The 24971-nt window shown below is 36.0% G+C and overlaps 2 protein-coding genes across 3 annotated transcripts; one reads left to right on the top strand and one right to left on the bottom strand.

Moving 5' to 3' along the window:
* The first annotated feature begins 1782 nt into the window (after positions 1-1782).
* On the top strand, positions 1783-7748 carry LOC116719066 (immunoglobulin superfamily containing leucine-rich repeat protein 2-like). Its single transcript, XM_032561428.1, has 2 exons — positions 1783-1999; positions 4051-7748. The coding sequence occupies exon 2, from the start codon at positions 4059-4061 to the stop codon at positions 6132-6134; it is 2076 nt and encodes a 691-aa protein (XP_032417319.1). The 5' UTR covers positions 1783-1999; positions 4051-4058; the 3' UTR covers positions 6135-7748.
* Positions 7749-11960: 4212 nt separating this feature from the next.
* On the bottom strand, positions 11961-21680 carry LOC116718158 (receptor for retinol uptake stra6-like). 2 transcript variants are annotated; one of them, XM_032559854.1, is made up of 17 exons: positions 21298-21680; positions 21152-21218; positions 18829-18914; positions 18608-18747; positions 18352-18518; positions 17409-17516; positions 17115-17182; positions 16220-16302; positions 16070-16131; positions 15828-15990; positions 15659-15734; positions 15434-15567; positions 14654-14771; positions 14469-14570; positions 13584-13747; positions 13377-13514; positions 11961-12428 (listed from the first exon to the last, which is right to left on the bottom strand). In XM_032559854.1, exons 1-17 carry the CDS (start codon positions 21393-21395, stop codon positions 12181-12183), a joined length of 2022 nt encoding a protein of 673 aa, XP_032415745.1. In that variant the 5' UTR covers positions 21396-21680; the 3' UTR covers positions 11961-12180. The 2 variants fall into 2 exon arrangements, with proteins under 2 accessions (XP_032415745.1, XP_032415746.1); XM_032559855.1 differs by having other exon boundaries at positions 16220-16299.
* Between the last annotated feature and the right edge of the window lie 3291 nt (positions 21681-24971).

Genomic DNA, 24971 nt, shown 5'->3' with positions numbered 1-24971 from the left:
GTCTTTCTCTTGTAAAATTTAAATGCAAAAATGTAGATCTACTTTTTACATTTAACTCAAAATAATGAACAGTCTGCTTATTTACAAGTACATGCCTGTTGGAGAATGCTATTTTGTAACATTTGGCTTGATTAGAATTATTTGGCACAAAAATAGATCTAATCCAGTACCCAGAATCTGTTTTTTAGTGTATTTTCTGGTCCAAAATCTGTTTTTGCTTTGCATAAATGCTCTTTTTTATGTCATAGCATATAAAAGATCACAAATTAAAGGAGTGTGGCTGATTTTTGTCCTGGTTGTATGTGTGAACAAATAATAAAGTTGGTCCATTTCTGGCTGAAGAACTATACAGAATGTGTGGAAACCTTCAACAGATTGACTTTGTGTTTTGGTGAAACTAGTTAACATGTTGGATAGATGGATACCTCGCCATTCTTTAATCCTGGAAATGATCTTCAGGTGACAGAAGGCCAACTTTGTAACTGTGCTTATGTGAATCTGAAGGTTCTGGTCAGAGTTCATCACCACACCCTGATTTAATCCTGTTTCTGTTCAGTTGGAGAAAGTTGTTGATTTGCTTTAAGTAGGCCAGTCAGGATAACAAATCTTGCTGGATGATAAATTGTCCCCGAAGAAGTTATCGCGATTAATGATAATAATGCAAGAACACATTCTCAAAGATCAATAAACTTTAAATTCTAACAAACATTTAACACTGGAAGACATTTTAAATATCCAAAATAAGTAAACAAAACAAATAAAATGAATTATGAAGTCTCTGTAAACAAAATTGGCCTTAAAAAAAGAGCTTGTTGGGACCAAAGAACCAGACTGAAGACTTTTACAATCCAGTTTTTGGTAGAAAAAGAGATAAAAGTAACAAAAGATAAATCATGCAAATGAAAATGATTGAGTTTGTTTTAAATTATCATGCAATTAAGTGACTTATTGCGGCAGGCTTAGATCAGTGCATAGATATGTTCAGAGTCACCTGATGATAACGTAGAGCTGTGTATCATCTGCGTAGTTATGGTAGCTAATCTTATTTCTTGCTACATGCTAATATCTAATATCTAGATTTTAAATAAGAGGAGCCCCAGGATTGAGCCTTGGGGCACCTCATATATGATTTCTGTTACCTACTGAAACAATAAAATGTCTGTTCTTTATGTAAAATTCAAACCAGTTGCTTCGCTTCATAAAGACATCAGTCAGTTACAGTTCAACTTTCTTTGCAATAACATCAGGAGAATCTTGGGTAAAACTTTGCAATAAGGCTCCTCTTATAGATGGTCGTTAAATAATTTATAGATCAATTAATCTATAAAGACTTCACAAGTCATTAATAACTGCTCACTGTGCATTAATTAAGAGTGAGAGGAAAACTATATTCTAAAAAATTACATTTACAAAAGCTTATTGTGCTTACAAGGTCGTCTGAAATGTCCAGTATAACAACTCCAGGTAAAATATGCAGGTGGATAAATTTGGCTCACAGTAGATTTTCTCTCTTCACCCTTAATTAATATTTTCAATAATTTATAAAGTATTTAGAGTTGAATTATAACGGGAGCCTTATTGCAAAGTGGAACCAATTTCTGCAGCTTTTTTAGAAAGTATCGTACAATACTTCATTTCTTTATCCTAAACCACTGAGGCTAAATTATTCCACTTATTATTCTTTAAATTATAGATTAGGTTATTACTCACCTCCCTCTCCATTTCTGAGAAAATTAGAGGTCGATTCCCCTTTAAAATATTTGTTTGGGGACTCGTTGACGCGGTTCCAGAGCAGACAGAGGAGGAGGAGGAGGGAGGAAGATGCTACAGAACGACACAGATGTTCGCAGACGGCGCTCTCCCTCTGCAGCAAACTGGGGCTTTTTCCATCATGCCAGCAGACAAACTGACGCAGGAACTGAGCTTTCTGGAGTCTGACTGCAAACACTGACTCATACGCTCTGGATTAGTCTGCAGAATTAAAAAAAGCCAAACGCAGGTAAGCTGCTCTCATCTCTGATGCAGATCTTTGATTTATTTTGCCTTCAGATGAACTTTGTGGCGTTTGATTTATGTAGGTTGTTGTGATATTTGGGTCAGAATCAGACCAGACCTTCTTCTGTCTTTCAGCACCAAGGACAGAATCTGCTGCGCATTTTAAACACCAGCCGCCTCGCTGCGTTTAACCGAGACTCATTAATGTGCAAATTTAATTCTGGTTCAGTAAAATCAGAAATAAAAAAACTTTATGGACTTCTCAAAGGAAAAACACTTTAAATCTGGACAAAATGCTCATCTAAAATCAGTTTTATGGTGTGTAAAAATCTAAAATATTTCCATGTTGTACTGTCTAGAAATCTGGATATTTACAAAAACAAACAAGGTTAATTTTCTCTATTAGAAGCTGAACGGTTGCAGTAAAACATCATGTGAATATTCACTGCAAAAACACAAAATCTTATTTTTGTCTAGTTTCTAGTGCAAATCTCTCAGTACACTTGACATAAGACAAAACTAACTTACAAATAACTTTTCATTAAAATATAGGAGCTAGTTTTAAGTAAATAATTCCTTAATATGGATGAAAAAGTTCTAGTTATAACAGGAAAATGTCTTGTTATAAATGAAACAATCTGCCACTGGAACTATAACTTTTCCAACAATATTAAGGAATTATCAACTTACAAAAACTAATATATTTTGCTGAAAAGTTACTTCTTAGTTGGTTTTGTCTTATTTCAAGTGGACTGAGATATTTGCAAAACTAGAGCTAAAATATTTTGTTTTTCGCTTTAGATTAAATAATTTGAGTAAACAGAATCTGCACCCTGCATGTCTTACGTATTGCTATTTCTATTACTCTGCCACACCTACTAGCAAATTAACTGGAAAAACATTTTTAAGAGTATAAACATCTTTCAAAGGCCTTGCTGTGAGAATGTGCATTTTTGTGTGTTTTTTAGTTAATGTAGTTCCTGCGTCGTGTTGTCTATCCCCTGATCTATTCCAGATGTCTCATTTCCCCTGATTATCTCCTGTGTATTTAATGTGTCCCCTGCTTGCTGACGGATTCTTGTCCTGAGTCTTTTGTCGTGTCATTGTTCCTCGCTGCCTTTTCCGTTTCATGCTGCTCCAGTGTCTAAGTTTCCTTGCCTCACTGCTGGATTTCTGTTCACTTTTTGCCATCATCATTAAAACCATAATTTTTCACTATAACCTGAGTCCAACCGCGTCTATCCTCACCATCAACAAACCTGCTATTCATGACATTTACTTTGTGCATTTCTGAGCAAAACATCTGGTCTTCAGAAACTGATTCAAACCTACTAAAGTTATTAAAGTCAAAGGGGAATTATTATGTGAAATTAAAATTTTGTATGTTTTTTGTACTTCCATTTGGGTTTCTACTGCTTCTAAAAACAAACCAAGTCCTTAAAAAAACCACCCAACCTTTTTCTGGCTATAAATTAAAGTTTTTTGGTGTCTGGAAAATAAGTTGTTTTGATGGGCGCTCCACCGTTACCTAGCAACCCCAGGCAAACCCAGCACGTTACCTAGCAACCCAGGCTGAGTTCCAGCTCATTTGGTCAGCTGGTTTTATAGCTGTATGTGCTGTACAATGGCTGCTGGAAAAGACAAAGTGTTTTGCTGTTGACTAACCATCCATAAACCATTTGCTGCAGTCTTGTTGTTTGTACAGGAAGCTCTACTTCTACTTTTCCAAGATGTAAGGTTGTATAACTGCACATCTGTTGGCAGCCATTTTCACATGCGAGTGTAAACGTTGAGTTGGGGAGCGTGGCCAGCAGCTGTTTATGTATATTTTAAGTGACAAGATGCCCTAAAACTGACCAAACCAAAGTCTAATTATCCAAGAGTGATTTTTGTGCAAAAAATGTAATTAACATGTTTTGTTTTTAATATTTTTGATCCAGAGTAGTTTATTATGCCTTATTCCTTTAACTTGTACTACCTCACCTTTTATTTCAGTTAGATCTCTCTTACTGGAGAATGATGAATCAGTCTTAATTATTCTCTGCTGATTTACAGGAGCAGAAATGGCAGCAGCAGACATCCTCCCCTTTGCTCTGTGGGTCATCACATTCCTCTCGTCCGTCCTCTGCTGCCCTGAGTCTTGTACCTGCTCAGATAAATATGGGCGCCACTATGCTGAATGCTCCTACAGAGATTTAGCCAAAGTCCCAGAGGGTTTGCCTCCCAACGTGACGACCGTCAGTCTCTCCGCCAACCTGATCGCCACGATCCCACTCGGCAGCTTCGATAACGTCACCCAGGTGACCTCCCTGTGGATGGCCCGAAACGACATCTCCTCCATCGAGGAAGGGAGCCTCGTACCTTTGGTTCATCTTCGCAACTTTGACATTAGCCACAATAAGATGGTGGACTTCCCCTGGGGGGATTTGGTGAACCTGACGGCTCTGGAAATGCTGAAGATGAACCACAACGAGTTGGCCCACCTGCCCAGAGACGCTTTCGCCAACCTCAAAAACCTGAGGTCACTCAGACTTAACAACAACAGGTTCGGGACCATAGCTGAGGGGACGTTTGACAACTTGGTGTCTTTGTCGCATTTGCAGATATTTAACAATCCTTTTGTGTGCACCTGCACCTTGGACTGGCTCAGAGACTGGATCTCCTCAACCATCGTCTCAGTTTCGGATCAGAGCTCGATCACTTGCGCATTTCCCAAGGAACTTAAAGGTGAAGTCATTTCAAAACTGCCAGAGTCCAAGTGTACAAGCCCAAATGTCACAGTACTGACTGAACCGCATGTTATCGACATGGTTTTCCAGGAGAACTCTGAATTAATTTTGACCTGTGAGTTCAACGGAAACCCGAGACCTCTGGTGGTGTGGAATATTTCCAGCAAAGGCCAAAAACATGAGGTGGTTCTGTCTGTCACTGAGGACAACTCTGCAGAATCTAATGAAGGTTCTGACTCCTTTAAAGTGTTTAACAATGGCACACTTCTCTTTTCAAGCCTCAGACAAGAGGATGATGGGAACTACAGCTGCTCTGCAACAAATGCGTTTGGCAGAGATGAAGATTCAGTGTCTGTTAAGGTGATTGCACGTCCAAAACCAACACCAATCAAAGTGATGACCACAGTGTTCACTTCTACTCACACCAACCCAACAGTTCACCCACAAACCAAGAGAAAATCAGTCTTTGGTTCTCTAAATCTTCCAGATTTAAAAAGAAAAGACCCAACAATCCCTCCAACTGCTCATATCAATCCTAAATTTTATGAAGACACAACAAGATACCTGATTCGTTCAAGCAAATGTGGCTTAACTGCGAACACAAAGAACATCTCTGGCCACATCCTGAACGCAAGCCTGGACGACGTAAAGCAGTACACCTTCGACTTTGGTGTCATTGCACTAGGAGTGTCAGAAACAGAGGTAACGGTGCGACTCAATCCCCTACTTATACCCCAAGACAGGAGCCCCAGCCGAGCCAAGAGCTTCCAGAGTGACAGCGAGGAAAACTCCGGCTTTCCGGATGTCCTGGAAAACTTCCAATCAAGCGGTTTGTATCTTTGCATTGCTGCCGACAGCAAACACTCCGCCGTTCAGTGGTCACAGATCAAGGAAGGCGTCAACACCTACCTGTTCAGTGGCTTACGGCCTGGCACCAACTACTCTCTGTGTCTGACCTACAGAGGGGAGGACTGTGAAGTCCAGGTGCTCTTTGCCACCAGACGGAGGGTACCGAACCTCCTCATCATCATCTCCGTCAGCATCTGCCTGCTCACCGTGTCCACCGTGCCTCTGCTTGGCGCAACGTGCTTCCACCTGGTCTACAAGTACCGCAGTAAGACCTACCGTCTGATCCTGAAGGCCAAAGACCAGTACCACCTGGAGAGGAACCTGAGCATGCACGCTCCCATCACGGAGTCTCAGAGGAAGATAAACGAGTACGAAGTGGAGACGGAGAGCATAGACGACGAGGAGAAGGAGGCAGACACAGAAGAAAGCATCGTCACCGAGTCTTTCACTTGCAAGGGAAACGTAGACGACTGTGAGATGGGATCTGAGTACAGCGACAGGCTGCCTTTGGGGGCCGAAGCCGTTAATATTACCAGCAACTACAGATATCCTGATGACTAATCTGCAAACATGTTCTGACCCAAATCACTCTTATTCCTCGTTGGTTTGGTTTATTTTAAGTCCCAAAGAAGTTCTGCTCTCCTTCACATTGATCTGACATGGATGAAGGTAGATTTGGTTTAAAGCAGAACCAAAGCTGCCAATGTCTGTAGCAGCACTCGAGCTAGACCCAAACTTTTGAGTGAGAATGGGCCAAAACCTGGGATGCAAATGGTTGAGAAATGGGTTATTAGAATCAAATTTGTTTTAATCTATTAACTAATAATGTCTGATTAAACCTTTTTTCAGTGTTTTAGTTTGACCGCCAATACCGAAACAAAGATGGCCGCGCAGGTATCCCAGAACGGGAAAGAGAAATGGTCCAAACAGAGTCCGGTATGCGGTTCCGTTTAGAAATATAAACACTCAACACTATAGGTGATTCTGCTGATGATGGAGCAGCATCGTCCGATTTGCTACGAAGCTGAGAAGGATCTGATGACATAAACGTGAGGCAATAATGCAGAAAAATTGCAACATGATAGAAAAAGTCATGATGCCAATAAGAATGGTTGATTTTGAGGTTTGTCTAAGTTTAATACTGTAGGAAAACCACAATTTTCTATTTATTCAGTGAGTATTTAACACAGCTGATACAAAAATAGCTTAAATATAGCGATGTGCTTCTTTTTTTAAGTTCAGCATATTATGAAAAATTTAGCTGGTCGGCCATCTTGAACTTTAGATTAAGTCATTATTTATAAATTTGCATTCCTAGACCAAAATGTTGCACCACAGCATCAAAGCAGTCAATGTCTGTCTTTTTTATTTTATTTAATTGATTTGAAAAGCTGAAGCTGCTTTCATGTCTGATGAGAAACGATGCAGCCAGAATATCAACAAAGACTCAACAAACAACTTTAGAGATAATTTCACTGTCGTCTGTAGAAACACTGAAAATCTGCCTCACTTTCTGTTATAATACATTCTGTGTTTTTATGTATATCATGAAAAAAAAAACAATCTCTTTAAATGTCAAGTCTTTAAAAACAACATTTGTTCGTACATTAAATGCTTTTTTTTTTTTGCACAAAACGACGTTATAATATTTATTCTGAGAGGGAAAGGACTGAAAACGCTTTTTTTAGATAGTTCACAGATTCAATAATTAAATTTGAAAAAGTATTAATAATATTAAAATGTTGTTTAATGTGTTCTTAGGTGATAGACTGACACAGACCAGGAAGGAAATGTGGATTGGAAGTTTTTTTCTTTTTCTCTCAAATAAAAAGCTATAGCATGCATAGAATCAGCCTTCCTAAGTCAGCGCCTTATAGAAGGACTTTTCATCATATTTTTGCTCCATTGGTTCTCTACTTTGACTAGGCCACTCTGATACATCCAAATGCCTTTATCTAAACCATCTCACTACTGCTTTGATTGTTGTCCTCTAGTCGTTCTCTATTTGTTCTCCAATAATGCTGGTTGGCCTCTTCCTGCCAAAGGAAAACATCCTCAAAGCATGATGCTGCCACCGCCGTGTTCTATGGAGTGTTCAGGGTATTCTGTGATGTGTTGTTTGTCCTACACACATGGTATTTTGATGTGGGTTACACACCATTTTAAAAAGGTAAAGAGACTAAAAAATAAATTACACTTCATTAATATTTAGTTTTAGAATTATGCTCCATTTTATGTTGTTCTATCATAAAATCTTAACTAAATATATTTAAAAAAACTGCAAAAACACAAAAGCTTACCAATTATTTTTGGTCTAGTTTCTGCTGCAGATATCTTAGTGAAATTGAAATAAGACAAAATAAACTTATAATTTACTTATAACCACAACATAAGAGCTTTTTCTACATAAAAAAATCCTTAATTTTATTTTTCTTATAACAAGATTTTACCTGTGTTACAGGTGGAGCTACACATTTTTTGTCATTGTTAGTTAATTATTCACTTAAAACAAGATCCTATATCTTTCTGAAAAGTTACTTTTAAGTTAATTTTGTCTTACTTTAAGAGTTCTAAGATATTTTCACTAAAAACTAGACAAAAATACTCTTTAAATTGTGTTTTTTCTGTAAAGTGTGAAGATGATTTTGGAGAAGGCTCTTCTGCAAGGCAAGGTAAACGTGAAGCAATTACTGCAATGAAATGTGGAGCTCTCTCTCTCTCTCTGATGTTGACAAATTATAAGCAAAGGTTCAACATCATAAACTGTTTATTTAGTAAATTATGTTTCTCTTTTACAGAACTCTTAGATTAAAATATACAAAAACGCCTGATAAGCTGATTAAATCTGCTCTCTAGGATCACGATGGAAAAAATGAAAAATGTTTTGGTCTTACAGTAAATTATAACACTTAAAAAAACAGTTATATGTGAAAACATGTAATTTTCTGTTGTGATTTTTGTCTCATGAGGAAAACAGCTAAATCTCAGAAACCTAAATTCTGTTGCTCTAAAGGTAATCTGTTTGTCCTGTTTTAATGTCAGGATGTTCTGTGAAATTACCAAAAATACTGTAAACTTGCTGTTGGTAGAAATGTATACAAACACTTCAGTATTATGTAATTATGTGTTTTGGGTCCTTCTCCAACGGGCTGCCGTTTTAGAGGCCCTGCATGCTGCTTGTGTTCTCGACTCAAAATTCAACTTTATTTCTGTGCCTCTTGTCTGTTTAACCCAAGTGATAAAGGAAGTTGTCTGTTTTCATACATTCCCATTTAACCCTCAATGTGCTTCAATAAAATGTAACAAGTGGGATAACTAGCCATTGTTTATCTGCTTTTATTGAAATGTGTGGCTATTTTTTTCTGCAAATGCTGGATAATAATCTATATAAAAACAAAACTTTATATATCTGTGGGGTATTTTGTGAGATGTGTAAGTGAGAAAGATAAAAATGTTAGTTTAGTTTAATAAATAAAAGACAGAATTTGAATGATTTTAGATCAGAGCCAAACAAACATGGTAAGACTTAAAAAAAAAATCTTGATAGTCTGCAAATCATCAGGGAACTGAGCACTAATGAGAGTCCAGCTGCTGTAAGCCGTCAGCGTATGATCGACTCTTCTCTGCTGACACAGATGCTAATATTGATTAGCACTGTCAGCCCGATTGTGGTGAACATCAATATGGAGTTAAAAACTAGCCTCTCAGAACAGTTAGAGGCACAAAACATGATCCAGCTGAAGATAAATTTCAGCTTCAGCTGATGTTATTCATTTGTCTGTTTGCAAAATTCACATTTTGCACATTTTTGTACTTCCATTTTGGCCTCAGCTGTTTCTAAAAACCACTGAAGCGCTTGAAAAAGAAAGAAAGAAAAAAACAACCAGACATTTTTTTGGCATCTGGAAAATGGGCCGTTTCAAAAACCTCCTGCTGCACCGTTACCTAGCAACCCCAGCCACGTCCAGCCCGGTTACCTAGCAACCCGAGTTGAGCTCCAGCATGTTTGGTCAGCTAGGCTGTTGACTTACAACAAAACACACAACTTGCTGCATCTTGTTGGTTGTGTGGGAGGCTCTACTGTTGCTTTTCAAAGATGTACGGTTATAGAATTGTAAACGTTGAGTTAGACAGCAGCTTACAAGAGTCCCTAAAACAGCTCATTCTCACCAAAATCTCGTTATCCAAGAATGATTCTGTGTAGAAATTGTAAAGAACATGTTTTGTATAGACCACAGACCAACAACCTGTTCAAGGAAGCATAACAGGTCACATTTAAATGTGCTGACATTTTAAATGACTGGCAGATGGGGATTCACTGCCTTGCCACGATTACGTTCCCCTGTTTCTAGAGCAAAGGTCCTCAACTGTCTCCAGGGGGAAGACAAGAAACTGCCTCAGCGTTGGAGCCATTTCTCTCTCCCTGTTTCAACTTCACAGAGTACAAACCTGATTGATGCTCCTCAGCAACCAAACGAGTGGAAGGAGGAGAGAGAAACCAGATCCAGGTAACTTTGAGGTTAATAGTGTCTTAACTCTAAACTCCATTCAATTGTGGACCAAAATTGCAACATTTGTTACATTTTCAGATGGTGTAGTTCGCTTTCACACAGCACTGAGTCAAACCAAAGAAACCTATTTACCTCAGCAACCCCCCATCTTTTACTACTAAGATGTATTTTGCAGTAAAATGAACTTTAAACACTTACTTTCTTTTTTGAATGCAAATTCCTTCTTCACAAATGTCAATAAAATGGAGAGGCGTCAGAGTTTAGAGATTATTGAATTTCTCTTTTGTCCTTGGTAAAAGACCACCAGCTATTTCTCCTGCTAGCACTAGCGTGTTTGTTTTGGTTCCATTTACCCAGAATGCCTTGCGCCATCATCTGCTTCCTGCTTTTAGAGTCATCTCCGGTCCGTTTGCCTTTGGTTCATTTCAACCTAACAAAGGTTCACATTTGACTTCGGTTACGAACAAATCGGACTTTCTAGACAAACGAGCCAGAGTTTCTTGACACAAATGTGAACATTAAATTCACTTATTCACTCTGTATGAGTTTACTGACAGTTACACAACTCGTATAAAACATTTACTAAATCTAAAAAACGTATTATATTACCACTGTATAATATTCTGTGTAAATTAACATGATAATGATTGAGTCCTGTCAGAGTGTGGGATTTTCACAATAACCAACTTCATTTATTTCTCTTTCTGAACAAAAGTGAGGATACCTCGCACGTTTGTGGTCTGTAAGCAGAAAATATACAAAGAAACTTATTTGTGTGAATTATTGCTTTCAAAAAATCAATAAACAAAAATACTTAACAGCATTTGCCGTATTTATTCAGAATTACTGCACCAATATAATATATAAACGATGCCATCGGCCAAAACACGAACGTTAGCGTTAGCAACATTATGCTAATGGGCTTTTGTATAGTCAACAAGAATGCAGAACAATCATAACTATCAGCGGTTCGATTCACAGACAACACCAGACGTACTTAGCAGTAAAATAAATTTTAAAACAACACTTACTTTCTTTTATGAACGCACAAACTTCAGTACGTTCGTGTGTTACATCTAAATAGGTCCGGGTGGAAATCAGGCACCTGATGTCAAAGCAACATTAGTAGGAGGCTCTGGTTCCTGTTGCATAAAGTTTAGAGCCTAAAACAGTTTTTACAGAAAATACAGCGACTATAACACGATGATTGTACTGATAACATCTGAGAATGAGGAGCAGACAGAGTGAGTCAGGGAAATTGTATAAAGGTAATCGGCCCAAAACTTGTTCCTCATCAAGTCCTGTGCAACAAAGCTGATTTTATAACCGACACAACGTCTAGCTCTGCATTCAGTGCATTGCAATTTATTTTAGTTGGAGGAAACTGTTGTATACGGTGTCGTTTGTAAAGTTTCACAGTGAGAAGTTTACTTGGCTTATTTAGCCTGTCGGAGGAAAAAATATGTAAATTTTCATATTTTCACTTTGTCATTCATGCATTTCTAAAAGTCAGAGCTCCAAACTAAATATTTAATTATTAGTATTCCATATTTAATTTGGAATATTATATATTATTATTATAGTTTGCTAAACATTCAGATTAAATATTTAGTACTTTAACTAAATAGTTAGTTCCAAATTAGATGTTTAGTATGGAAAATAAATATTTTTATTTAGTTAGAAACTAAATACTAAGTTAGAAAAATATTTAGTTGTGAACTAAATATTTTGTGTGTAAGTAAAATATTTAGCTTCAAATTAAATATTTATTTTAGTTTGAAAATTAAATGTTTAGTTTGGAAATTTTATGTTTTGTTGGAAAACAAATATTGAGTTCATAACTAAATATTTAGTTGAAGGACTAAATATTAAATTTAGCTCTAAATTAAATATTTACTTGATAACTAAATATTTAATTTAGTGAATTAAATGTTTAATTTGGAACTCTGATATCTGTGAAATGTCTAACTTTGTGAAAATGTACCTGAAAATGATCCCAGCCATATCTTTTTCCTTATGACAGGCTAAATAAACCAAACTCTTGCTGTTCATATTTTACTGTGTGACTTTACAAACTGTTGCACATGATAGCGCTCTCATTCAGTTTCATCTCGACTCGACGTGCCCTCAGAGGACGGGGCGGCCTCGGCTTCCGCCTTTTCCGCCTCCTTCTTGGAGCTGCGGTTGGGCGTGCCGTTCGGGACGCTCTCCGACGTCTGCAGGGTCTGGAAGTGTTTCCTGGAGCCCAGCAGGGACGGGTTGTTCACCAGCGTGTACAGCAGCTGCCAGCGAATTCGAATCCTCCGACTGCTGGCCGCCTTGTTGGGTCGGTTCTCCTGGGCTCCTGAAAGCAACAAGGAGGAGCTAATCAGGTCAAAACGTTTTGATATACAGTTAGGATATTTAATTGAAGAGTTTTCATAACTTTATAGACTTTTTCTCTTGCACATTCGTGCAAAATAGCTCCTCACTTAGTTCATTGTGCAGATTTAATAGGCAACTATGGTGGCAAAAGGCCAAATTCGCTGCAAACACTTGAATAACGGCTAAATCCAAAACATAAATCCAACAGAAAAACACTGCAAAAAAATGCTACAATCACAAAAATGCAAACTAAAAACTACAACAACTGCAGCAACCACATTAAACAGATTAGATTAGCAGAATAAAGCTGTAATTTTAATGGAAGAATGTTTTTAAATTACAATAAAGTCGTTTCAATAAGAAAAAAGCTTCTAATTATTGAGATCATTACAAATTCTAACGTCATAAAATAAAGTTACATTTCATCTTACGAAGTTTTACTACATAATATAAATTTATTCAAAGTTTTATGTAGTATAACTTCATAAAGTTTTACTTCATAAATTTATGAAGTAAAACTTTAGCTCCAAATTAAATATTTATTTTGTAACTAAATATTTAGTTCCCAATTAATCAAAAATAATATAGGTTTTGTTGTGGAGGAGTTTTTATAAAATTATTACTTCATTCTTCTGATGGTATGACTTTTATTCTCACTTTGTTTTGATTTTACTGTCAAATGATTGTATTGTCATATTATTACGACTGATTTATTGAAATATTCTAATTACAAAAATAAAAAATCTTAGTTTGACCCTCCAACGCCTAAATAAACAGAAACCGTAAATAATGTTTGTCGAACAAGATGGCCGCCTTGGCCATGGTGACGTTGCTCTGAACAACGAAAATCCAAGGAGAGAATCGGTGGGAAAAAAATCCAGATTGTCCAAAAATTCGATTAGTCGTTTGTAGGTCAGAATCTTCCTACCTTCTTCTGCATCTCGTGTTTTCTGTCCTCCTCTGCCGAACTCAACCATCACGTCCAGCAGGAGTCCGCAGAACGCCTTCAGCACCGGGTGGGACTGACTCACCTCCACCTTCAGGAACTGGGTGTAGTATCTGTAGGCTGGGTGGCGTCAAAAAAAAACCCAGATTAAAGCTTTAAAGAATCAAAATATTAGAGGAATGTGTTTACCTGGATCGTAGGACTCTGCGGTGCGATGGAGGAGACTGATGTCAATCCGACCGAAGTGGACAATGTTGAACAAGGCCGTTATCACAATTCTCCAAATACCAACAATCAGACCCACAACGACGTTCACCACAAACAGCAGGTAGGTCAGGAGGAAGAGGCTCTCTCTGAAATTTACCAAATCATTTATTTATTATTTTAATTCATTGTGGAATATAGTTTTTTATTAATTCTCTAAAATCCTGCTGAGAAATTGGTGCTAATTATTTTTGAATGGAGGAAATTCAAAATTAGGTGGCAAAAATTTTGCTGAATTTTTTGCTAAAACTGCAAAATTGTTTTGAGACCTGCTAAGAAAACTGGTACCACATATTTTTGAATTAATGAAATTCTAAACTATAAAAAATAAAAGGACTAAATTAATAATTTTGAGAGAAAACAAACACGAGTGAGATTCTTCAAGGCGCCATTAGATATTTAATTTTTATTAAATATCTAAATGCTCTCCCAGGTTTAGCGCTTTAAAACATATATTTGAATAAATGCTATTTATAATAAGGTTTTCTTATAATACCCAATATTATTTTTTAGCAGTTTATCAGCTTTTAGATGTTTATTTTTTACATAATATTATATTAACTGCTTTTTTCTTTGTACATAATGCCGTATTTCTAAGTAAATCTCATAATATGAGTCTTAATGTGTACAAAAAAACTTGTCTTGTCTTTTTTTTAACATCATTACAAAATTAAAGGCTTAATTTCATAAAGTTTATTTAAAAATTCAATACATTTGCTATGATATGCTGATTATTTCGTCAAGTTTATGAATTGTTTCTAAATCTTTATAATAACTATACGTGCATTAAGCAGAACCCAGCAAACAAACCTGTTGTTTAAATCCCTTGTACCAGAATCCTTTTTAACAAAGAAAAACTGAGCAGTCACATGTTGAAGCACTGTAACCAGTACGACTGTCACCCAGACCGGCCTGAAAAATCACCAGAATGAAAAAAGTTTATCTTCTGATCCAGTTTAGTTTAAAATGGAAAGATCTTAGTGACGCTCACTCACCATGATTTTCCTGCAACTTCAAAAACGATAATGTTACGGCCGTAAAAAATAGGGATGATGATTAAAAACACCAGAAATAAGAAGCAGATGAAAAACACAAGGGTCTGGATGGCCATTCCTGCAGACACGGCAGAAATTTAAGATCAATTTAAATTTTCAGAAACACAATGCAATATGTCACTTTTATTTTGTAAATATTTACAAGAAAGGAATAGAACGATTGCATAAATGCATAGTGGTGAAATATTTTAAATAAACTGCAGTTGTTAAGGAGTAGAACTAAATTAATTTGCATATGAACCCATTAATAACCTAAATAAATTGTATAAAACTGCTGAACTAAGCAAAGTTAGTTGCTAGCAATGCAGCTGCACTTTGTTTATGTTGAATAACAGAATACATACATATAAACATGATTTTATTTAATAAATGTGAAATAATTTAATTCAAAGTACAGCTATAACTTTAACAGATGCAAGTTAAGGAAGCTAATGTTGCTAGCATCGATGCTAGTAGCGCTAGTCGTTCGTAATGCTAGCAGAGCACAAAAACATTTGTATAAAACCATAGAAGGTAAATAAATAAAGTAAATAAGCCACCATGGATTAAACAAACGATGCATATATTTATATTTCCTACATCAATTTAAGCTTGAGGACGTTGTTTATTGTTGCCATGTTGTATTGTTTAAGGTTCAACGGATTATGTGCCAGAATTATGCTTCAATAAGTTCAAATACGTTCTGTTTTCCTAATTTATTTGATAATATTTAATAATCACCGAGGCAAACGATCGCAGCTTGATATCCGGTTAAACCCATCCAGCAGAAAACTCCAGATCTGGACGGACTGATGGTCTTCTGGGTGTTGTAGTTCTTATACGCGTCTCCTTTATACAGCCCTTTCAGGTTCGATCTGAAATTCAGTTAAAGATTAATTAGATTCAGATATGAAACTATGACATGTTATGAGCTGAAAATGTTTCCAAAGAGAAATATTTTTCTACCTGTGAAGAACCATGGACCTCATTAGCATTACGAGACTGACCAAACAAGACAGCGTCATGGCACAGAGGTAGCACACTATTAAAAAGAAAAACAAAACAAAACTCTTTTTTAAAAGACTTACAAGTTTTTTGAAAATACAAAAATATAATAATAATTTTCTCCACCAACCTTCCAGCAACCAGGTGTAGAAAGTCACGATTCTGACGACCTCCATCCTGTCTTCGGACAGAATAATCCCAAATCCCAGCAACAGGAAGGCAATGTTTTCATCTATTCCTGCGCGGACGATGTGTAGAGTTGGAACCACCAGGACAACCAACAGCAGCGCAGTCTATAAAGAGAAAAACACAAACACTTCCTCATATGTTCACCAACTAAACAGACAGAAAGATTAAATCACAGAGCCGTACGTGATAGATGGCCACACAGGTAACAAAAGACAACACAGCCAGCTTCACTGGGAACTGGAACACTGGAGGCAAAACAGAAAATCATTATTAATACAGGTCAAAGTTTTATGGCTTTAAATAAAATATCTGTATCAGTGTGAATAATCTCACCTTTTTCAGGTAAGTAAATGTAATTTTTTGGCACCTCCAGTATTCTCTCCACCAGTGACGGTTTGTCTGTTTCTGAAGAGCTGCTGCACATTATTAACATTTAGTATTTTCACTGCAAAAAACACAGCATCTTACCAAGTGTTTTTGGTCTAGTTTCTAATGCAAATATTACAATATGGAGGACCAACACTGACATAATTAAAAATAAAAGCAGAAATGCATTTATCTCTGTTATTTTGGAGATCAATACCTCTGATCTGTTTTATAATTTCTTTATACAAATAAAAATGTGTGTGTAAGGAAAAGGAGAAACATTTTTTTGTATGAAGAAAAGAAAAAACAAAAAGCATATATTTCTGCTTTTACTTTTAATTATGTCAGTTTTGGTCCTCCATATATTAGTACACTTCAAATAATTAAGATTATTTACATGTAATTTTTCAGCAACATATAGGAGCTTGTTTTAAGTAAATAATTACTTTATATTGATGAAAAATTACCAGTTATAAGTGAAATAATCTCCCAGTGGAAGAATTTTTTTTTCCAATATTATAAGTTATTATGTTTTGTTCCAGTCTCAGATTATTTCACTTAATCAGTATTAAGGAATTATTGTTAATCCTGCTGAAAAGTTACATGTAAGTTAGTTCTTTCTCATTTCAAGTGTACTGAGATGTCAGCAGTAGAAACTAGATAAAAAATATGCAAAATGTATTTATCCTACTATTTATTTGTAGCTATTTATTAAAATATATTTTAAGCAGCAAAAACACAAAATCTTTATGAAATAGTGGAACATCACGCAGCCAAAAGTACTGACCATTTGAACTTGTGTGTTTACTTGAGATGTTTTATTAAACCCATCAAACCAAGTCTCCGTTTTATCTCCACTCACCTAACGGCTGAAGGCTTTTTCTTGAGGAGTGACTTAACGTAGTCGGTGTAGTAGCTGCTGTCAAGATCCTACAAGCAAGAACAGTTTGCTGTGATATCGGGTTTTACCCTTCTGATCAATATTTTTATTCTTTTTTTGTATATAGTGGCAATTCCTCCTTCTTACTTTGCAGCAGCAATTATCTAACAGAAACGTGTTCAAATTGATGTGGTTTCACACATTTATAGTAAGAAACATTCTGTTTTTCTCATCTTTACAAGAAAAACTTAATTACTAATAAACCTAAATCCTCACCACGTCAGTCTTTGGTCCTTTCACAAACAGCACAGGAAACTGAACACAGAGATACGCCAGACAGGCCAGCTGGGGCAGACTGGCAAGGAGGGCATAGTACTTATAGATCTGCAAAATAAAAAAAAACAAACATATTTCTAACAAAACATTCACCACAAATTATTCTCAAGGCTACGGAAAAAGATTAAGGCCACTAATTTAAAAAAAATCTGATTTTTTTTCTCAGAATTAAGACTTTAATCTTATAAAATAAAAAATCAGAATCCTGAAATTAAAGTCAAAATGCTGAGAAAAAAGTCAGAATTTAGAGAAAATGTCAGAATTTCTTTTTATTCAGTGGCACCGGTCATCTTCTGTAGTACGACGGCATATTAGGGAAGAAAAATTAAGACGAGTAAAGTTCTGCCAAAAGCTTCTGAATTTTTTATTTTTTTTTAAATTGTGAACAGTTGAAAATATGCTAGAAAAAAACTCCGGATTTTTAAAATTTATTTTAAGAATTTGTGAGACTAAAACACAGAAACTTCTGAGTTTCAAAAGTAGAAAAAGTTTCTTTTTTAAAACTTTGAAATTTTGATGGATTTTTAAAGAAATTTTCTGAGAATAATCTAAAAATGTCCAGGTTTTTGCAAAAAGTTACTCTTCCTTTTTTGTTCTATGCACAATGGCCCCAATGTGCCGTTGTAGAACAGAGAGTGACGTTTGATGCAAAATGCACTTTATGTAGTTCTTGTCATAAGTGAAATAATCTGCCAATAGAGCTAGGATTTCTTCATCAATATTGAGGAATTATTATTAAAACAATCTCTTTTATACTGCTGAAAGTAGGTGTACTAAGATATTTTCACTAAAAACTAGACCAACAGTAATTGGTAATATTTTTGTTTTTGCAGTGTATAGTGCCCTCCTAAAGAGGAAGGCTGTGTATTATGTGTTGCTTCACCTCTGGCGTCTTTGGACAGTCAAATTTCTGCCATACCAGGACCCCAAAGTGAGTGAAGGACAGCAGCGTCCCAAACACGTAACCCGCGTTGCGCTGCAGCGTGCCGCAGACCAGCAGAGGATAGTACAGGACCGGATAGTAGAAGATGGCAATTATCTTCATGTACTCTGCAAAAGAAATGAGAAAAACGTCATTGAGTTCCGCTTTGTGTGATTTAAATGAGTAAAAGTTTTGTTTCTGTCTGATCTGATGACACCTTTGATGTTTGCTGGAGTGTCTGTGATGAAGGGCAGCGGATCCGGGGCGATCATCAGCATGGCCAGCTTACTGAAGACCAGACCAAACACAGCCATGACCAGGCCCTTCTGCTGGGTCTGGTCCAGGAAGTTGGCTGGACTAAAGCAAAAACATGCACAAACTCTTGCATAATATTAGCATTAAAAACAGATAATTTATTCCATATGTTCTTATATTCACCTGAAAATGCTGGATGACCCTCGTGCGAACCCCTGGCACAGTTTGTTCTTCCGGGTGAGAGCTGCCATGATTAGCATCATCACAAACTAAAGGCAAAGAGGAAAATCTGCCACATTATTGCGATATAAAAACTGTATTTAATTCCACATCATGCGCATGAATAGAGAGATTTATTTGCAAATAAAAATCTGAAAAATATGGCTTTGATAGTTCGTTTGCCTAAAAGGTTCGGGTTTGTTTGGGGAGGTGCAAACCGCTCCAAAAGCAGGAAGTGAGTAAATACGACCAAAACAAACATATCAGCTTAGCGCTAGCATTAGAAATAACTCTTGGTTCTTTATGAAAGACAAAAGAAAAATCCTACAACCACTAAAATTTGAGGCTGCTACGTTTTTGTTTACATTTTGTGAAGAAGGAAGTTGTGTTCCGTGTCTTTTTCTGAGGTTTTCCTTCCATGGTTCTTGGTGCAGCGCCCCCACAGGCGAGGGGGGGAACAGGGTTTTAAATTAGATTGACCCAAATCGAACCGAGTCTACCGGACTACCAGGAGGGAAAACATCCGGCTCGTGTTCTGTGGGTAAGCAATCTTTTTGCCCATCTTTGAAGACATTTGTTGACCTCTAATGGGTTTTCTTCTGTCCTTTATTGAGTTTCATCCGTTTCCCAGTTGCTGCAAGAGAAACTTCCATGTTTCAGGGCCGGAACCGTGTTTGGTGTTGGGTTTCCTCTATAGCATTTTGTATTTAATGAAATATTTTAATTCTAACCTCATTCAACCAGAACCCCTTCCTCAAAAGGTCTGTGAGATATTTAATGCTTTTATAACCTAATCCTACTTTAAACTTCTCCAAAACCTTCTTCCTGTCTGCTGTGTTTATTGGTCTCCATGATGCTGTTTGCTCGTTATTGTTCTCTCTAACCTCTGAGGCCTTTACTGAGCAGCCAATAGGCAATTTCTGAAAGTAACTGGTTTTTGTTGTAACAGGGTAAAGGTTGCTTAATACAAAGGTATGCTGTGCTTTTAGACTCTTATTTGTACATAATTTCATATCACTGTTCTTCAACTTCACGATTATGCACTAATTTGTGGTTGTATGACAAATAATGACTCTTGACTGAAAGAGAAAGTTTGCTTTGGAGAAAAAAACCTTTTCAGGCCACAGAGTCTCATTATGTCTGAAGAGTAGAAAAAGTCCTTCTGCAGAAGCTTACATCAATTATGAAGAAAAAACAAGGTCAGGTCTGTAAAACAAAATGTTATCTGACCAAGTTTTTAAATGATTCACTTGTAAACAAATGCAGTCAAAAAACAAGAACCATTATAAACTAAAAGGTTTGACTCACAAAGTTTTACAGCAAAAATGTTATTAAGGCTGAAACGATTAGTCAGATTAATCGTGATCAACTAATTTAATCATCGATGAATTGCTAACAGAACCGTGCAGACTCAAAACAAAAGCCAATTCCTGTAAGAACAAGACACTCATAATAACAATTAAGAGAAAAACTATACAAATATACATATAGTACATATATACAATTTGAATTTAAGATGGAAAAAAACTCCTAAAGTTTTATGTTCAAAGTGATGTAATAAGGACTGAAATGATTAATCGGATTAATCACGATCAACTAATTTAATGATTGATTAATTACTAACAGCAGTATACAGATAAAAAAGAACTAATTGCTGCAAAAACATCATAATCAGACTAGCAATTATGCCAAAATATACAAAAATATATACATGTTGCATTTAAGATGAAAAAAAACGTCTAAAGTTTTACATCCAAAATGATGTAACGCTGAAACGATTAAACAGATTAATCGTGATCAACTGATTTTGCCATCCAATTATTCATTGCTTAACCCAAAATAAAACAATAAAATCAGTGCTACACTGTTTTGACGTTGATTCAAGCTGAAAGGATGAGTTTTTCACATGTTATAAAATATTTTTAGCTGTAGATGCATCCTTTGCTATAAATTATTAAGCTTTCACTAAAACAAAGCTGTTGTTACATTTTAGGCAATAAAATGTTTATTTTCTTCTTTAATTTTTTTAAGAAGATTTCTGATATTGCTTTGCAAAGGCATGAATAAAAATAGGCAATTTTTAAAATCTGATTAATCAATTAATCGTCACAATAATAGATTAATCGATAACTAAAATAATAATAAGTTGAATTTCTAGTTAAAAGAGTTAAGCTACATCTCTCTACATCAAATGAAATATCCTAAAACCTACAGCTTTTCATTAATTAGCAGTTTCTGTCCAATTCCCCTTAACTTTGTACAAATGTTGTTTCTTGCATGTACTTACAGATATTGACAGGATGCATATGTGGAAAAATTTCTCATCTGCAGTCGGATCACAGGGTAAAATGACTCTGAGAGAAAAAGGTGGTTTACATTATAAACAGCAAATGTCTGAAAATATTAACTGTGCCTGAAAGTTTTCGTCCTCACTCCTTCGGGGGTTTGGTCGGCTCCGGGTTGGAGTACCAGTCGGCGTAGTCGTAGTAGGAATACTGAAAAGGCTCGAACTCCGACTTGCTCTGGTTCATCTCGGCTGTTTGACTGGAAGCAAACAGGTGAAGAATGGAAAACAAAGATTTTCCCCTTAGGAAGAAAATACACTGCTGGTGGTGAAACGTGCCTGAGAAAAGTTTGGCTTGTACAGCCTGACACAGCCCAGTGCCACTAAGAGCTCGATGCAACAGATTAACAGCAGAAAGAAAGGGAGGGCAAAACAAGAAAGACTTAAATGAACAGAAACAGAGAGAAGAAAAATTATTTTCATTTGTTTTCTTTGTAATACTTCAAATAGCAGTCACTTTGCTAAATACTGATTATTTTAAAGTACAAAATAACCAATTTTAGCTTTAGGACAAACTTTTCTAGCTGCGAAAATACAATAAAACTATTTGTCATTTTCAAATAAACTAATGTTTTTATAATTTATCATAAAACTTTCATCCAATGAGCTGAAAACTAAAATAATTCAGTTTATTACAGTTGAAGCCACAACTGAAAGATTTAATTTACATCCATTAAATCTTTCTAAACTCGTATTGTTTTGGGTTGGTTGGGATTAGAAAGAACATATTTATAGAAGAAGAACATATTTATAGACAAATGGGTTTTTTTAATCTTAAATGCAAAATGTAACCCCCCCACCCCAGTTATGGCTTATTTACTGCTTTAAATATGTTGTTGTTTTCAGCAAATGACCTTTTTTCCGACTGTATAATCCAGTTAACGATTAATTGATTACTGAAGTAATATTCTGGGTAAACACAACCACAACAAACGCGCTAGCGGGAGAAATGACTCGTTGTCTTTCACCAAAGACAAAAGAAAAATCCTACAACCGCTAAAATCTGACGCCACTCCGTTCGTGTTTACATTTCCTGAAGATGAAAGGTTTTGCTCAGTTTCTTCTTCAGCGGTTTTCCTGTCGTTACCTTCAGTGATTCTTGGTGCAGCGCCCCCAGAGGCGAGAAGGGGGATAACTGTGTCCTGGTAGGAATGCCCTAACATCTGCCAGTAATTTCAGAGATAAATAGATCATTTAAACTGATTGCATGTATATCGATGAATAAATGAAAGAATGTGCTTCATTTGATTCCATTTATTTTATACATTTGTGAAATGCGATATTATTATTACTCATTCCGTTGTTTGTTTTCATCTTGAAACACCAGATTGAGTGATTTCTTGTCTGGATGGTATTGTTATGCCATGCAGATTTTTCTGCAACTCGGCAGCAAAATATATTTGCTTATTGCCTGTTGCTTAAGAAACTAATCCTATAATAAGGTGAAAACCCCTTATTAAACAAAGGGAGGCTTTGTCTGAGTCAAGCTGAGGAAAGGTCAAAATTAGAGCACTGACACGTGAGGAACGGCTTTTCTCCTGTTAGACTAAGACTTTCTGGAAAAAAGACAGACTCTGAAAGGAGTTACACATCAAAATCACACAATCACACCAAGTAATTTTACTTTGGTTTCTAGTGTCAATATCTTAGTACACTTTAAATAATACATAAATACCTTACAAGTAGTTTTTCAGCAAGATATAGGAGCTTGTTTGAGGTAAACAATTCCTTCAAATCTCAGAAAACGTTTTTGTTCCACTGGCAGAATATTTCACCTATAAAATGACATTTTTCCCATGTTGTAAATGAAATAATCTGCCAGTCAAGCTGATATGTTTTTCCATCAATATTAAGGAATTATTGACTAAAACAAGCTCAGTCTAAAAAGTTATTTAAAAGTTAGTTTTTTCTTATTTCAAGACATTACCTCTGGTAATTAGTTTTTGTCTTTTTGCAGTGTAAAGTTAGAGAAGTTATCTGGGAGATTTTGGTACTTTAAAACAAATCTTTAAAAAAGAGTTTTATGTCTCCCAGTCTCAGTGCATGAGCTCATTCATGTGACCAATCAGTTTTTAATCACCTGCTCTGGGATTTCTGACACTCAGCTGCAACCTTTTCTAATAAAAAAAAAGCTGCAGTTTATCCACTGGAAGCAACTTCCTGTCCTGAATTAGATTTTAATTACATCCTTGGACTGATTAACTGCAAATTTTTCATTTCTGTTTTGAGTTTCAGATTCCAGCTCATAGCTCTGAATTTGGAGATGAAAACATGTTTGTTCTCATATCTGAATGTTTCATTCTGTTTGAAGAAGAAGAAGGAAAAGTGAGTGGCGGTTCTTATCAAGCTGACATTTAGCTAAAGTACGTCAGCCGTCACTTCAGTCGCTGTCTGGAGTCAAATCTTATTTGAAGCAGGAATCATTTGTAACCAGGCTGTTTCTGCAAGACATGATATGAAATTAAATTTGACTCTTTTCAAGTTTAAACTACTGTAAACCTCAGTGAAAAAGATTCTCGTTCATTTTAAAGGCAATGTATTTAAAACCACAAATAAATATGTAGATATTTATCCATGCATGTATTTTAAAAATTATTTTATTGATTTTAAAGTTTTTTTTCTCCTAAGAGTTTTTGCGACACTAGGCAGACAGGAAAGTGGGCGAGGAAGACATGCGGCAAAAGTCGTCGGGACCAGGAGTCGAACCCGCGACGTTGAGGACTAAGGCTAAACGTGGGGCGTGCTAACCCCCTGCGCCACAGCACGCCCCCATTGATTTTAAAGTTGTTACAATTTAGATTAATGGAAGAAATTCAGACCGTTTTTGTCACATGTAGGCTACTTTCAAATTTACAAATGAATTAACCTTCCAACATGTGTCACCATGAGACCATGTTGGAATACACTGCAAAAACACTAAATATTACCTAATATTTTTTTGTCTTTTAGTGTAAATATCTTAGTACACTTGAAATAAAACAAAACTAACTTACAGGTAAATTTTCAGCAAGATATGTTAGCTTGTTTCAAGTCAATAATGAAACAAGAAAAAAAAAGTATTGGTTACATTAGCAGATTATTTCACTTGTAACATGTGAAAAATGCCCTGTACGGTGGGGTATCTGTGGTACTGTGGGTCATTTTTCTCTTCCAAAGCCCTCAATATGTATGCATCACATTAAAACCTGGTGTTAGAAACACAAAATGGATTATCACCTGGTCTCTGAAGACAATAAAGAACCAAAACACAATGTCAAAGCAAAAGAAAAGAGATCAGAGAAGTAAATGTTTAAGGAAAAAGTTGGGAATGTTTTGGATGTAATTGTCCAATAAGTTAGAGATGCAGTAACTTTCAGTCTGAATATTGTTAGTAAGACATGGAAAATGACTTCTGCTTCTTCTCTAAATGTCTGTCATCCATAATGAACTCTTAAAATAGGCGAACAGAACTTATTATCCTAAACAAGATGCCGGTGAGGTCCAGGAATATACTGCGGTAAATCAGAAAGGACGTCAATCTGATTGTATCTCCCCTCGTTAGAAAGAGATAAAGCAACGGTTCAGGGTGTACATGCATCCTTAAGAAGTCTTAAATTCATGTATCTAACATTGAGGCCTTCAAATGTCTTAAATTATCTTTTTAAGTAAATTGACTTTTAATACGTTAAGCATAGGTCTTAAATTTTTTCTTGACAGGACTATTTAATGTTGTATATTCTATGGGTTTTTTCTTGCTGGACTTTTCCTTCAGCAGAACAGTTAA

The sequence above is a fragment of the Xiphophorus hellerii genome, chromosome 4 (genome assembly GCF_003331165.1).
Source record: "Xiphophorus hellerii strain 12219 chromosome 4, Xiphophorus_hellerii-4.1, whole genome shotgun sequence".
Taxonomy (NCBI): Eukaryota; Metazoa; Chordata; class Actinopteri; order Cyprinodontiformes; family Poeciliidae; genus Xiphophorus; species Xiphophorus hellerii.
Note: the sequence above shows the minus strand (reverse complement) of the source record. Positions and strands in the feature narration are given on the sequence as shown.